This window comes from Phaethon aethereus, assembly GCF_964289735.1.
Source record: "Phaethon aethereus genome assembly, chromosome: 9".
NCBI classification, from domain to species: Eukaryota; Metazoa; Chordata; class Aves; order Phaethontiformes; family Phaethontidae; genus Phaethon; species Phaethon aethereus.
In genome coordinates, this window is record NC_138585.1 from 9,869,958 (window position 1) to 9,886,614 (window position 16,657).

The window sequence follows — 16,657 nt, forward strand, 5'->3', positions numbered from 1 at the left end:
GCCAGAGCTGGTAAGACTCGTCTGTGGCTGAAAGTACCCCCGGGGGTGTGAGGAGAAGGCCTCGGGGAGGGCAGTTTGGCAGCTCCCAGCCTGATCTCACACACAGCGCCCAGCGGCCCCTGGGGCACAGATATATTTCATCACCTCAAAATGACCTTGTAAGCACTCACAAGAGTTTGCTTATCATGTCCACACTCCAAAAGCCACTTACTACCCCTTTGCTGATTTTACAGCTCCTAAAAACTGTCCTGCTGTTCTCCCATTTGGGAAGCAGGCCCAGCTGAGCCAGCCGCAGTCCTTCCCTCTCCCATGGCCGGGGAACGCTGCTCCATGTGCACACACCTTGCCACGGTAACGTTTCTATCAGCTAACTGCGCAAGAACATAGATGCAACAGCAGCGACATTTCAGCCGCTTTCCCAGCTGGAAACCCACCCGGCACAAATACAATACATTCCCTTGCCACTAGACGGAGGAGGTCCTTGGAGAACCGGTTGATGCGACCCCAAAGGCCTCCAGCTCCTCCACGCAGTATCACTTACAGAAACCCCGCATCGCAGATCCCATGCTTGCGTCCGTTCCTCTCCTACCCTACCAGCCCTCTGGAGAGAGCAGCCACTGGGGGGGCAAGAAGGTGCCGGGGTGCTACCAGCTGGTCCTCTTTGCAATGTGAGGGTCCCTACTGCAGACTCGCATATAGCACAACTGAGCGCAGTCATCACGGGCTTTTGTTCTGGCTATCTTTGCACAGGTTGGATAGAATAGGGCTGTACTTCTCTTCAGCAAACAAAATGCCGCTTCTTACATCAGCATTCAGGCTGGAAGAATAAACTTCCCATTAGCAATGTTGCCCTGCTGATGTGTACAAAAGCAAAATATGCAATTACTTTAATTTCTTCTTTAGTTTGATCCATTGGGAAATTTCAAACAAACATTACCCTTTTGTCTCCACCTACTTGGACTGGAAGCAGCTCTTGATAACAAAACACATAGTGATGAAGGGCCATAACAGGCGATTAAATAATTTAATCATCTAAATTTACTATCTCCAGACATGTCGATGCTGCTGCAATTTTGGCTTCTGCTGCATGTTTTTCTGATTGTAACTCTAATACTTGCTATTCATGTCTATGCTATGTTGCAGAAACTATTTTTCTTTTTCTTTACCAAGAAAAGCTCGGATCAGACAACATCTGGTTTATCAAGAGAATCCACATTTTCACCCAATTTTTCAGCTGGAATAACTGAAGCAAATGGGAGGTCAGGCAACTCACTCATTTACTCAAGATCACAATCAACATCTACAATGCCATAATCTTGATATAAAATACCCTGGGATGCTCTTCCTTGTTTTTTCTAAGCACTAAAAAAAAAAAAAAAAAAAAAAAAAGCTAAATAATGGCATTTTGGAAGAGAGAAAAAGCACACAAATTGCAAAAGCAGATAAGCAAGATTATTTTCTTATTTTAGCAAAAAAGGAGTGAAATATAAAACCCTGCAAGTCAGATTTATATCAGCTAAATCCGGAAAGCGGAAAAGAGAAAAAGACAATTTGCATCCTTTTGTCATTCCCCTTCTCTTACTAATCTCTTGGAACACAGAAGGCAAAACAACATAGTCTAACAGATAGTGCCAACATCTGATATGAAATTTCTCACTCTGACGTAACTTTCTGTACACCCAGAGAATTGTTTCACCTTTCCAGTCTTTGTTCTTAATTTCTTCATTAAAAACTGCTAATTTTAATGGAGACTTATGACAAATATGCCATCTTCAGTATTACCAAAATAGGGTAAAAATCTCCAGGAAAATACTGAAGCGGCAGTAGGTAATATTGCAGTGTAAGCCCTACAGTTTGCGAAAGCCTGTGTAGTTATCAAAACCAAATATAACCCCAACCTTGCCCCCCCCCGCCAAAGAAAAAATAGAAGGGGGGGGAAAAAAAAATCCATCAAGTTCTACTCCTTCAGTTATCCCAACCTCACAGCGAGGAATATCTAGCGGACTGGAGCCGGTTCTGATGCACTGACAAGGTACTGCGCGCTGGCCGACTCGCAATGCAGGCCCATGCACAGGGACCGCAACCTGCACCAAATGCAACGTACTTCATGGGAGCAGAGTCAACCACGCTGACATACTGGCATGTGTAAGAGGCAAGACAATGCCAAGTACCATACCATTACAGCAGCAATTTGAAGTACTGGATGTTCACCTGGATGCCATGCTAAATTCCGGTTTATGTAAGTATGGTCATACCAGCTAGCATGAAAGTCCATTTAACCCAGATTTCTGCACCTGAGAGAATCTACAGATGCTTACGTACAAGTACAGAAAATAGCCAGTGTAACAGTATTTCTCCTGATTACCCTTCCAATTTCCACTCATGCAGGTTCCCAGTCTGAGATGGCATCTGCGTATTTACTACCTCTCAAAGACTTTTCTCTCATGAGATTTTTCCAGTCATTCTTCAAACCTACACAGACACTACAGATGCTAAACGTTCTGTGGCAAGGAAACGCAGTTTAAATATTCATTCAATGAAATTTGTTTCCTCCAAGCTTGCCCCCCCTTAATTTTATTTAATGATCCCTACTTCTCTTGTTGAGAGAAGAGACAGCAAGCAAAGTCTACGTGTCTCTGATCATTCTCGATTTTTATGAATTCCATCATAACCCCTCATAGTTATTTTTCAGGTCAGTCCAGGTCCAGTCTTTGTCTGCATACATAGTCATAGATTAACTTCACTGATCCTTCCCACCTGTCTCTGCAATTTTCTAATTCCAGTAAGTCTGTTTTGAACTGTACAAGGTTATTAAAGCCCTCCCAAGAAGCTGCTATAAAACTCTGCTATCCAAGGACTGATCAAAAAGCAAAATTTATTTACAATTCCTTAGTGAGCTGGACGGGAACAAAACTATGTCATTCTTAACACAGTAAAGTTGCTCTAAGCTTCCAGGTCCCAGCCACTGCAAGGCAGAGAGCTGAATCATAGTAATTCCTCCTCCTTCGCCTCCTCTGGATGATTTTCTCCAGTGCGATGAGTGTAAGCCAATATTCCTGCCCTTGTGTTTCTCCCCACTCACACATCTTGCTCTTTGTATCCAATGTGCAAGGACAAGCCCTTGCACCTTCACTCTTGCCTTATCATCAAGCCTAAACTGGTCACTGACAACCTGACTCTGTATCAAGGTTAGGTTGGTGTTTTTTTTTTACTTTGGGAATTCTGAGGGTTTTTTTTAATTTGGAAATTCTGGAAAGTCCAGAAAACTCCCTCTTATTGTAGAAATAGCTGGAACATCCTGACTCTTATTTCTATTGAGCACCACTTGAGCTGGATACAAAAGAATTGGTCAGGAAACTAGAAGCTAAGAGGTTAACTTCTGATTTCCTACAAATACACACGACAGCCAGGCATAAACAAGTGCCAGAAAAGGATGTGGATGGGAAATAAAGCAGAGTTTGCTGCAGCTCCTCCTCACTCAAGCTCCTTGTTCTGCCAGAAACACTGCAGACATGGTCTGACTCAAGGAGAAAATTCTTTTGTGAAAATATTACCAAGAAATACAGTTGTCTCTTGAATGCATTTTACAAAAAGCAATGTTCAGCCACCAATTCAGATTCTTTTTGCAGGCTCATGTAACTTAAAATTGCCTTTGATTTCTTTTAGAAAAGGAAAACTGGCAAGCACTTAGTATGTGCAAAAGCTTTTGGCAGCTTAAAAATACTGTGTAAAGAAACTTCTCAGTGGGAGCTGGTACAAACTTTTATGTCAACTCATCTCAAACATTTCATTTGGGCAGGTCCTTTTTGGTGCATTCTTCAAGAACTGGCTTTTTTATATAGTGAAAATGTTTAGAATTACATTTTATTAACCAATATTTACAGTTTCAATTAGATTCGGAGAAGTAAGGCAAAAACATATTGGTACAATTCTAGGCTTGAATTATCTTTTCTCTTTTATATAAAAAATAGAATTAAACACATATTTCTATTATTTCCAAATAGTTCTCCAGCTCAAACTGTGTTTATGAGTTTTCTCTGTATTTCCATACATTCTGCTAAATTATTTTGTATTTACACAAGTGTTTGAGGAAGGAGCATGCTATCTGTCAGAGCTGCCCAGTGGAGGGTTTCTGAACAAAAGCAGGTGATGAATGCACAGACAGTGCAACCACAAGTCCTTCCCCAACTGATGTCTTTGCTACATTGTCAGCAGAAACAAGATCAGGTGCCACAAGGGCCAAATGGTCATCAGGAAGAATCAGATGCATCACAAACTACAAAAAATATCATATATCCTAAATACTGCAAAACGTATTCATTAAAAGTCTGCATAGAAACAGTAAATGTTTCCTCATGGATGTACCAGACTCAAGGTTAGGATTACTCTCCCTGCATCTTCCACACATCTGCTGCTCACATTCATCTGAAGGATGTGTAACGGAGCACATGTCTAGCACCTGGGAGCAGACAGACAGCGAGGGACTTGGCTTCTTTCGTAACAGGCCAGTTAAAAGATAAAAGGAGACCCAACTGCAAGGTTGTAAGGCCAAAGAAACAGGACATTCCTGGCAAAAAACGAGCTTTTAGAGAACTGTTTAGATCACTGCACCTCCTAAAGGGCCGTGCCCTTGCTTAAAACCGAAGAGCTAACAGTGGTCAATAGCCGGAGGAACTCAAGCACTGCAAAAGCCAGAACAGAGTCACAGCCTGAATAAGCAAAGCCAAGCCCAAGCGCCAGCTGGCAGGGGGAGAGCCCGAACGGGCGGCTGGAGGCTCTGTGCCTGGCTGCTTTTTCTAGGGAGCTCTAGGGAGATGAGAAAAGGCTCCTCAAGCACGTGGGAGAATGGGTTAAAGACAGGGAAAGAGCTAAGGCACTGAGAAGAAAGAAGTGCAGATCAGCTGTGTGAACGCTTTTTGTTCTTTACCTTCAAGCCACAAGTACCCAAACGTGAGAAAAAATAGGCCCAATGCCAAGCTCCATTTCTCCCAAGAACTTGTCCTCCTCTGTAATCCCATTGAGCTCAGATTTCCTAGAGATAGCTGCAATGCATGTGTGCACATAATTTGCTAATGGAAGAAACATCTCAAAAAGGACAGTGGAGCATCTGGTTCCAGGAATCTACATTTCAGTAATTAATCTCTTTACTGTTAAGGCTTACCCTCTGAAAGAGCTAATTTTAGCAATTAAGTCACAACCTGTAGAAAACATCAAGGCAACACCAAACCCTTACTGAAACGTCAAAGAAAGTTATGAGTGATTGGTGACATGGTGTTCAACTCCCAACATCCTATTTTCATACTTAACCACTGATTGATCCAGCAAGGCCCCACACATTTTCCACTCTTAACTTCATGATTTCCTTTTTTTGAAGAGAAACGTGCAAGCAGCACAAAATTACACTTCTGGTCCATTCTAATGCATTAAGTCAAAACCTTATTCTGATGGATTTGCACACATATAACCGAGAACTGAATCTGGCCGCCTCATCTTCAGGCAAGTATCAATATTAATGAAAAGAAAATGAGCACAGCAGTTGACAGATGAGAAGTGAGAAAAAACAAACACCAAAGGCATGAAGTGTTCAATTCAATTCGTTCCATTCACTGTATTCAGAGTGATCCCTGAGGCAGAAAGAAGTCTGACAAACATTACAATAGCTATTTTTCATCGAAAACCACACACGCAGAATCTATTATGTTTTAAGCTAACCGCAAATTGGCAATAATTATTAACAGACTGCAATTGTAGAAGCAAGATACTGCACACAAATTCTTTCTGTTTAGACAGAACATAACGTTTTGTTCTGAAGAGGCACCAACTTAACAGGATGAAAAAAGTACATTTTTTATAATACGTATTTATTTACACAGTTCCCTGAGTTTTAAATAAAAGTCCTAGCAGAACTGAAACAATTGAGCCCCAGAATAATGACGGAATCGGCTTCTTTCTGACTGGAAATACGTGCATACACGCACAGCTACAACTCCTCAGCGTAGGAGATCATGGTCCACGGTCTGAGCCAGCTTCAGCTGGACTAGACTTGGAATAGTGCCCTGAGATGATCTGTAGACCCTTGCCACCCAAAACATCCCGAAGTATTCATGTGACATGCTTTCTGGTGATGAATCCTAATCCCTTCCCCACCATGGTATTCCTCACTCCAATCACTAATTCAGTCTGGAAGCCTTAATTATTCAAGGAAGTGATTCAGAGGCTAAAAGATCAGGACCTGTTCCTATGTTTCCCAGACACTCCCTCTTCCTCCATCTTCCTTGGCTCCAAACACTCTGAAGACACCGTGCCTGTTTCTGTATCCCTGAAACAGCAGCACTGCAGTGAACAAGAGTTCAGTTACTTTGGTACTTCAGCAGAGAATTCATTTCTTGTTTCACTTTCAAAAGCAGAGCTGCCAGTTAGTACTAGCTGACAGGCTCAAATATGCTGAAATGCTGCTTAGCCTTAGAAACAAAATCCTGTGTTTAGCCTTCACAAACCTTTCTTTGGTTAAGGGAACATCAAAACCATTTGCCTTTGTCTAGTTCCTCTTAAGGTACAGGACATATCGCAACCTGAAACTAGTCTGTATTCACCCACACATTTGCAGTAGTCATGTAATAGTCATGAAGTGGTGATGCCGTTCATCAAAACCTTGTATGATTCAGGAAATGTAATCGAGAAGTCAGAATGTTGAGAGTTTTTAGAAATCACGTGGCAACCCCCCTGGGGTGCACAGAAAAAGGTAAGAGAACCAGTGCTCACCCCACTAGGTTTTACAGCACACAGCACTGACACTTCAGTTTATACTGTAGATGTGCTCACAGTATTTACTCCTCAACTTATCTTTCCGCCACAGCTGATGATGGAATGGTTCAGCAGCTGCCATTAAGTGAAATGCCTCCTGTTGCACTTGTGCCACATTACGCTGCTTGGCTGGCCAGAGGTTGCTGGAGAGGCTACGGAGCAGCAAAGAGTTGCCACACGTGTTAAAACCAAATGATTCTAACAGATGGAGTATCAAGCATGGAGATAAACGCTCAGAGATACATCTCCTCGTCTCTCATAAGCAATGAAACTTCGCATAAGGCCTTTGTCTGAAATGTGCTGAACTGGAATTCTGGTTTATTTAAACTGGGTTTAGACTAAGTGTATTAAGATTACTGTTGTAAAGAAGAAACTTCATGGAAGTGAGATGTATCAGGAACAGTTCTGTCACACTCCGTTCACATTTCCAATCCACCCAGGAGGGGATGGAGTGCATTTATGCTCAAGTCAAAGGTGGTTTTCCACTTTGGAAAGGAAGGGGTGGCAGAAGGGCAAGGGAGAAGGGATTAGCATCAGTAGGAAGAGGTATACTCACTGTGAAGCAAAACCAAAGCTTTTGAGAAGAACAAGGAGGGAGGAAAAAGCAGTATCAGAACATCCTGACATGTCAACACAGAGCAGCGGTGGCTTGCCCTCAAAAATCAAATCTTACCAAAGTTTAACAGCAGTGTGCCTTACTAATTTCACATGAGAAGAAATGGCATTTTCTACTTGGCTTCTGTCTCTCTCATCACTGAACTCTTCCTCTCTTACACACAGTCTTTGCTTCAACAGCTCTCCTTCCTCCCTTTGCCTCCCCCAGCAGCTTTTACTTTGGCAGTACTTTTGGCTGGTCGGCACTCTCTGAGGGCCCTGGTTTCTTCATGGCTCCCTTCCTCACTCATCGTACCTCTTACACAGCATAGTTGTTTCCAAGCTAAATCAATATCCCCATGTTTGTAGCCAAAGGCCTGAAATGGACTCTGGACTCAGCTATATGCATTTAAATCCAGATCAGCTCTACTTGGAGGATTCTGTACCTACAAAAGCACAAAAAATAAAGCCCAGCCTGGCTCTCAGTGCTGCAGACAGTGGTGAGTTAATGCCAGTGAGAGGAAAGGGCTGAGGACTGGCACTACTACTGTTTTCTGGAAGCATGAGTTTAATGTACTATTGCTTTGTATGCTCCTTGAGCCAGCTGCCGCTCTCCACACTCAGCAGAAGAGAACCAGTCTACCAGAGCCTGGGCCAAGGACAGCGCACACACGTTAAGACAACAAGCTCTGCTGCCACCACACCGCCGCTCACCGTCCCGGCCTCAGGCTCTCCAGCTCCTGCGTGCGGCGCAGGGCGGTGCTCCAGCTGCGGATGCCCGCACACGCGCTCGCTGGTAATGCGGTGCAAGCACCTGAGCTGAGGGCACGCACGAAGCACTGCAGGTGGATTTCTGCACCCTTCTGGCTCATACGTACTGCAGGCACTGCCCCAACCCGTCTGCCAGCCGTGGACGGCGATACCACTAATGGAGACGTGCTCCTGTAATGGGGCTTGAGCAGCGTGGGACAGCACCCCTTCTCAGCCAGGATACAGTGGCGGGCAGTATCACTGCTTCCATCCATTTCTGTAGATACTAACCGTCAACCTAACCCACCACAGAGCCTGGTCAGCACAGTGCTAGGAGCAGCCACGCATCCCATTACCTCTTCGCTGTGGGAGGCAAAAGACCAAATGATTTGAACTGAGTTATGAGTCTGGAACTACTTGTGCAGCCCAAGATGTGCATAAAACCAAACAGAGAATGTCTCTGAAAATAGACCTGGAGGCTGCTGGTCATAAATACATGTATTTATGTATATATACATAAAAAATGGTTTCTATTTCTGTCCAACATTACATTGTCTACTGACAGCACGAAACAAAATACCTCTACTGAGTTCTGTATGAAATAAATTTCAAAGCATTTTCTTGGAAGTCTCCAGAACTTCAAAGATATTATGGGGGTTGTTTTAGATGGTTCATCCTGTGCCTAGCACTTGGCATTTAAAGCTATGTTAATCTCCTTATTATTACTGAAAGTTTATTTTTTCTTTATAACTTATTCAAATATTTAATACTCTGATAAACACAGGAAAGCAGGCAAACATAAATGCAAGATCTGCACTCATGGCTGATTTGGTGTATGAGGTTACCATACCATGTAAATAGCTCAAGGCTCCTACAACCATAGTTCACCCGATTCCAAAATCCCAGACCAGTCAGATCATTGGTATTTTTTTTCTTAACAATCCTACCTTCCTCTGAAGAAAGATCCAAAGAGCAGAACAATCAAGGGAGACATGGAAGGCTGGCATTTTCTACAGCCCCTCAGAGCTAGAGCCAAGCAGAACTGCAGACAGAGCATCGCAGACAAAACTGCAACAAATCAAGCATATGTGTGCATAGATTTGTTTATAAATGTGCTTATTACACAAAGCAGTGTGACTGCAGATGGCCAAAGCCTGAAAAACCTGAAGTTTGTTTTGTTTTTTTCCCTCGTGTGTGTGTTTCTCTTTGCCTTCTTGCTTTTAAGCAAGTTGCTTTGCCTTTCCGTAGGTCAATCTTCTTCTCTCCCAAGAAGCATTTTGAACACGTATCTTTTAAATTGTGATTTTTGTTGAGTGCATAAAATCACAAAGCCTTCCCAAAGCACTGCCAAGGACTGTTACTTATAGAGACTTTCCTGTGCCCTTTAATTCCTGTGCCCTATAATTAAATATAATTTAATTATAAATTCCTTTAATGTATAACCTACTCTTTCAGGTATTCATTGCTTACAAATAAATCGCTTGCTTCTCTCTCTCTTTATTAAAAAAAAAAAAGGTAATAAATTCCTCTTATGTAGGAGGATGTTTTCATCACTCTGTTTTTTTTAGTCCACACTCTTCATAAGCTGTCATAAGACTTTGGTTAACAGATGCATAATCATGTCATACCACATACTGTCATACTACACACATCGCTGCAACACAAATAAGAAGTAAAAGCAATATAAAACGTTACTGCTTAGAGTACTAAAGTCAGATGGAGAAGATTTGCTCAGTGGAAAAAGACACATTCCCACCTACAAAACCAGTAAGTCATGAGTCAGACATCTTGCAATTCTTAGAGTTGCCATCTATTGATAGCACTTGGTACGCATATGGTACAAATTATCAGTAGGTAAATGCATACAAATGAGGAAATGAGCGCACTGAATTATTTCAACTAGAAACATAAAATTAACACAGATCCTGCAACAAAACTTAAGGAACACAATTCTGGAGGTAAACTTTAGTACTACATGAGGAAAAATTCTCAAAGCCATGCTTTTATTGTTTCTACTGCTTTTAGAAGACTAAAACTCCATTTACAAACTACGTGACCTGAGAAGCAGCTCGGGCAGCGCCCCAGACCCAGCTGTATGCCAGAGCAGAGCATCCTGCATCTCTGCAACAGGGGAGGTTCTCTTACTACTTCTGTAACTGGAAAGAGTAGAGAAAATCTCTGCAAGCTGTCTCTTTTCAGAGACAAAAAACTGAATAGAGAGAGTAGTATTGTCACCTTGCTGTTGCTGTGTTCGAGCTAACACATCAGTTCAAGTTACATTATTTTATTCAAAATGCAAAACATTTTACTCTGGTTTTTTGTGTAGCTGGTTACCAAGGGCGGGAGGGTGGAGAGGAGGATCATATCCTTAAACGTCATGCTTCGCTCTTATTTTCCACACAAACCTCAGCTGCCACAGTTCATAATAAATCACATCAAAAAACAACGAACGACCTACTAGGTAAAGCTCAACTTCTTTTCAAGTCACAAGTTCCAAACACAAAGCATCACCCCAAACATTAGTGCCTCCACTCCAAACACAAAACAGTTCCACATAACCCCATATACTAAATTTCCTTCCTTCAGCCATATTCCTCTTCTTTTTCTTGCAGAAACAGCATGTACTTTTATTTGTATTCACTCTACCTAGGTTTTTAGTATCTCAAACCTCGCCATCTCAGGGACCTATTTTGAAAACCAGCTCTTACAGACATAGTCTTAAAGGTACAGAAAACAACAGGATGGTCTATTAAATGCAGAGTCACTGAGCATATTAATTCAACTTGTACCTCTAGTTAGAGGTTGTTTGGATACTTATTTTCCACGTCTCTGGCAACTCCCAGGATTGTGTCCAAGAGAAGATGACACGCAACAGTCATACACGAAGAATTTCCAGTTTTGTCTTTCTGACAACTCTCCTTGCTCAGTGGATCCAGCCAAGATCTAACACTGATTATTAATCTGTCTTGCCCAAGGATAAAAACATATTTCTAAACTAACAAACTGAAGAGGGAAAAAAATTTCTGTGAATAAAGACATCAATCCTCACTTTCTGCAAGGACTAGAACACTAGAAATACCTGCTGTGATGCCTAAAGGTTTCATACAGTGATTAGTTGGTGGCCGTTAAGCAATAGCTGGAGGTTTTACTCATGGCTTCTCCCTTTCTTTTCTCAAGGAGCACACCCACAACACCTCCCGCTTGGAGTGCCACTAACAAAGGCACAACTCCGAGAAGAACATCCTACAAAGATGTTCCCCTCCAGGGATTAGCAACGGAAAATGAAGCACATCTATAGAGCTGTATACTTACTGCAACTATTTTAGGGTAGGCTGCTGTTCTCTTGCCTCAGAATTGCTTTCCCTATCAAGGGCAACACTGAGATTTTACTTTTTCTTCACACAGGAGAGGCAAACTTGGAAGAACACACAGCAGAGCCTGGGGACTTAAAAAAACCATTCAAAAAGAAGGCCTAGTTTATCTCCTGAAATCAGTACCAAATACTAACCCTCTCAGTAGGGAGCATATAGCCAGTGGCACACAAACTACAAAGAGGAGGACCATTTCATCTGAAGGCATGAAAAGATAAAATACCAGCTCTTAGCTGACAGGAGCCCACAGCCTCTGGCGATCACACCCAGGCATGTCAGCATATTTCAGGTATTCTGCATTTTGGGATTTCCTTGCCTCTCTTCTTTGGGCACCCCAATCACTCACTGTCCTCAGACATGAAAACTCAGTAACCTCACTGGGCTCAGTTTAGCTCCTGGCAATTCCAGAATGTGCATAATGACATTGTGAACTGAACACTTTTGCTTGTCTACGTAGCTGCCTCTACTGTATTTTCCAGACATAAACTTCTGGATTTATGACACAGACCAAGGGGGAAAAAACATAATCTGTTAGAACCATAACACATGTGTTATTAAGGTCCAGTAGCCGCCAGCCCTCTTTATCATGCTGCTCTTTCAAGTAACATGAATTCTAGTGGAAACAGGACCACCCATTTCTGCTGCAGAAGTGCTCTGAAGCAGTGATTTCTTCTCAACTCGCCAGGTCTCCACATCATTATTAAGCCTAACTGTGATGAAGTCCAACAGCAAATTATTTTAGTTATGTAATTAACTGCTTCTAAATGAAAAGGCACAGTAATAATACACATCCAGAAGAGAAAGAAAGATGTGTGAGGGAAGACGGTTTTCCCAAGTCGTCGCCTGCCCTGCAGCTTTCCTCCAAAGCGCCTGCCTGCAGCTGCACCAGCCTTATGACAGGGCTGAACCCCTCATCCTCCTGTTCGCAAAGGGACCAAGGGGGAGAAAATGATCCCACAGGTGTCCTGGCTTCCCCAGGGAAGGGCAGCCTTTTGACAGAACAAACAACAGTGCATTAACTGTTGCTGTAGAAAACATGAGGCCCCCATTACTATGATGGGTGGATGTGTCTGAGTGTGGGAGGGGATCCCCGGAAGCCCACATCCAGCAGCAGGTAACAGACCATCTGACGAGCGTGCCTCTCCTTTGGGTATCCCCAGCTCTGCAGGGTGGTGGACAGCTTCCACAGGTCCCTCCATGCTGTGGTGAAGCCTCACTTCTGAGAACCCAGGGACCTTTGTGCTGCAGCTCTCCGAGCCCCACTCTTCCACGATTTACTGCACAAAGAACTGCAACTCAAGCTGCTTATAACTGCATCTGGGTATGGGGTAGTTGGTACATTCTTTGCCCCCATGACACCCTTTTCTTCCAAGTTGCACAGATGATCCATACTCACACATGCTGCAATTTCTTTCAGACCCTTCTCACTTTATTATGCTTGAAACTACTACCAGGAAGGAGACAGTTATTTGCTTAAATGCTGTTGAGGTTGTTTATTTAACCATTAAGTGGAAGAAAAAAGAAAAAAAAGAGGTTTTTATAGATACTGGATTTTAAAGCAGAAGAAGCTTAAACATCAACTTCACGATGATGAAATTCACCCCCTTCCTCCTTGTGACCATAGCCTCACCCCATGCACTGGCTAACACCCTCAGCTGATACAAAAACCACGGCTTGGATTGGGTCCTAGCTATTATAGTTGCCATGACTGCACCACACACCTCTCTATGGGCAGCAATGCTCTACTCAAACCACTGCTAGACCTCAGGACAGTTACTAAATTCGCTAATGTTACCATCACCCACTTACAACTAAGTTACTGCCTTGTGTGATACAGTGAGGTATCAGGGGGATGCACCTTGGACTCCAACATCACATACTTTATATACAAAAAACCCCACCAATCTCTACCACTCAAGTGATATACACGAGTGCCCTGACAAGCTGACAAAATCACTGTTTGCGGTGTCTCGGTAATTTTTTTGTCAAGTGAGAGCCACAGAGTACCAAATCATAGCCACCTCAGACCCAAACCACTCCAGGGTTCTGGAAACGCTCACCATACGTGTATTTGGCAAGGAAGAGCAGTAGCTAAGCAGTAGCCATATGCCTCATTCTGAAACAGTGACTTATAAAGAGGAACAACCCTGTCACTTATTCCTAATAAACATATAATGCTTATAACATTCCCAACACAAAATAAAAATAATCCAATTTAATTCAGAAAGAAAAGGACTCTCGAAGACCGAGAGCCTTTCAAGCCCCCCTTCATTAAAGAACGGAGGCAACTCACTACACCAGAAAGCAGCGATCCAGCAAATATTTTACTGCTGCAAACAGTCTGCAGCAAAGATATACGAGAGTTTATTTGCATATAACGATACAGATTCCAACTGCATCCTGGGTGAAAGTAAAAGGTTTTTGTTTTGTTTGGCCTTTCAGTTTGTTTTTGTTTTTATGATGAAAAGACTTAGTACCTAATCTGTCTGCTGTTTAGAATTCCAAGTCTGAAATAAAACATAACCACGCTACTGGCTCCAGTGCTGCTTATCTCACAAATAGCAACAAAACCCATCAACAATTAAACAGCAGAACATTTACTTATGTAGAGCTTATGTGTAGCTAACAGCTTCAGCTATAAAGTAACATTTCAGCTCTGTTTGACAACAGAGACAGCAAATCTACCAGCAAACTAACTTGCAGTTGCAAATAGCCTGTTCTTTCTCTACAATTACACAGTTAAAGGGGGGGGGGGGGGAATCACATAACGTCTGTAGTAATAATTCTGTCACCTCTGCCAATTAAAGAATACCATACCATTATGGTGAGAGTCCTGGGTCTGCTCATTTCATCATCACTATCCAGCGGCAGAATTTCATGTGACAACTCCTCTCGTCGTCGTCGCCTGCAGATATGTGGACAGTTCCTCTGTACCACAGAACGAAAGGCTTGGAGCAGAACAATGCTGGCAGCACAACCCATATCTGCATCCTGAAGCCTACAAAATAACTTCTATGTTTATGCTATGTTTGAAAAACAGTGGCTCCTTGTCCCTGAAAACAGCCTACAGTGCAGCTGCAGCCAGCTCACTCTCCAATCGCTTCCTTCAGCTCTGATCATCTGATCACAACCAAATAGCTTGGATGCAGATAGAGGAAAGATTTGATCCACTGAAACTGAAACACACGCAATGTTACAATGCTTTTCTCTCTCTCCCTCCCGCTCTGCTTCTGCATTCACACAAGAAAATGCACTCCCTCTCTTGTACAATCGGCCGCCTCCTCTGATTCCAGTTTCATGGAATTGAAAGTATTAAAATGCCTAGTTCAAAAGAGCCAGCTGTTCATTAAACACACACAGGGGCATCCACAACAACTGGCAAGATCAGTTTAAATGCCTTTTTAAAAAAGTCATATGTAGCAAACCAGCAAACATCTGGAAAGTTATTAGCTCTCATTATCAGCACTGCTGTTTTTAAAATACTTTGCCTTAGGGTGCTTTGCCACAGAAAGAGAGACATATTTAAGCTCACCGAGGGATTTGGGCTGTAATCTTTTCACTTCTTGCAATTTTCTGAAGCACAGCAAGCTCATTTGGGTTGTAAATGTAACAAGTGGTTAAAAAAAAAAAAGGCAGAAATCTGGACTGCTTCATCCAGCTCATATTAAAATAGCCATGGCTCAGTGAGAAACAGCAGCGTGTAGCTCTGAAACGCCTTTCAGTAGTGTAGTTGTGTGTTCCCACACAGGCGTGCTTTCTGCAGAGTAGTACGTTTTCGCATCTACATGGGAGGCTTGTGTGGAGAAGGGTCTCTGCTAAGGGGGGTCTCACTGAACCAAACCCCAGTGACCTTCCAAGAACGGCTTCGGTGCTCAGCAGTGGGGATCCAGGCAGGGAGAAGCAGCTGCCGGCAGTCAGCAGTAACAACTTGCCTGTCTGGCTCCTGCCTGACAAGTCATTCAAAAAGCAGGCAGGGATGCTTAGCAATCACATGACTGACCTGGAAACACAGCAAGCGCTAATGGTAGAGAGCGTAAGATAATAGCACTTGAGAGGAAGTTAGCACTAAAAATATCTAGAGAAAATGGATTTCTCTTACACATTGGGAAAACTAAGAATTTCCAACAGGGTTTCCAGAGAAGCTGCTTTTAAGCTAACATGTATAATTTTATTATATGTGCACCCAAAACCGTATTTACCTTGAATTGAAAGGCTTTGATTTCTAATGAAGGCCATGAGAGTTTTGTCTGCATTCCCACAGGGGCATAAGCAACCTTACAACGGCTGTTAATGAGATCTTTGTAAATAATACTCCTCCTCACAATCTCAATCAGGAATTGCACTGAAAACATTCCATGGAAATACTTTCCTCTGGGCTTGATTAGGGTTTAATTGCTCAGTGATCTGGCAAAAGACATCATCATTTTAATTAAAGCATTTGCCAGAAAAGCTAAATGTGTGCTTTAAAAGCCACACACTCATTGCCATTATTTCTTGCCTTTGTTTCGTTAGAGTAAGCCGCTTTGAGCGCACACAGAAAATAGTTAGCAGCACTGGCAGGCACTGCACAAACTCACCCACAGCTCTGCCGATGCACCTGCCCAGCTCTTCCCCCTTGATCTCACTGGGCACATCGATGACTTCACACGCCTGCGTGATGTGCCTGCCTATCCACAGGCACGCCCTGCAAAGATGGCCTCACACCCTGCTTAGTTTGACTTTTCTAATGCGATTACAAGAGCGCAGCGGCACAGCTGGGTAATTTCTGCACCACATCAGCAATCCTGCCTGCAGCTGCTATTGTCTACGTTTTCATCAGTCCCCTGCCTGCTCCAGAACTGCGACTGACACCTTGGCCACGCAAAAGATGCCCTTGGCAGCTGGGAGACCTACATTCCTACTCTAATTCCAGCAGCAGCCACAGGGGCCTGGGTAACGTCTGCTGCTGGCTGTTACGGCAACTGCTCTGCCACCTCGGGGGCTGCTAACGCGTCTCCCGTCTGTCTGTACGGCATCTGCTTTTATTCACCCGTGTTCAGTTGCGAGAGCCGGCAGGGATTTCCATGAAATTTGGTTTCCGTGGCACAGCCCAACGCTGTTGCACACGAGTGCGTGCGTGCACACATACGTGGAATAGC

General features: G+C 43.2%; 1 protein-coding gene across 2 annotated transcripts in view; it reads right to left on the minus strand.

The window, feature by feature from the left end:
• DOCK10 (dedicator of cytokinesis 10) overlaps positions 1-16,657 on the minus strand; it is a gene marked incomplete at its 5' end in the record, with an annotated part of 166,292 nt that overhangs the window by 122,848 nt on the left and 26,787 nt on the right. The window contains one exon of one of the 2 annotated variants that reach the window (XM_082003359.1): positions 14,337-14,501. The exons of the other annotated variant lie outside the window; for it this stretch is intronic. Coding sequence (XP_081859485.1) covers positions 14,337-14,501 — 165 coding nt within the window. Of the gene's footprint in view, positions 1-14,336; positions 14,502-16,657 lie in introns of those variants that run through there. 2 annotated transcript variants of the gene reach the window in all.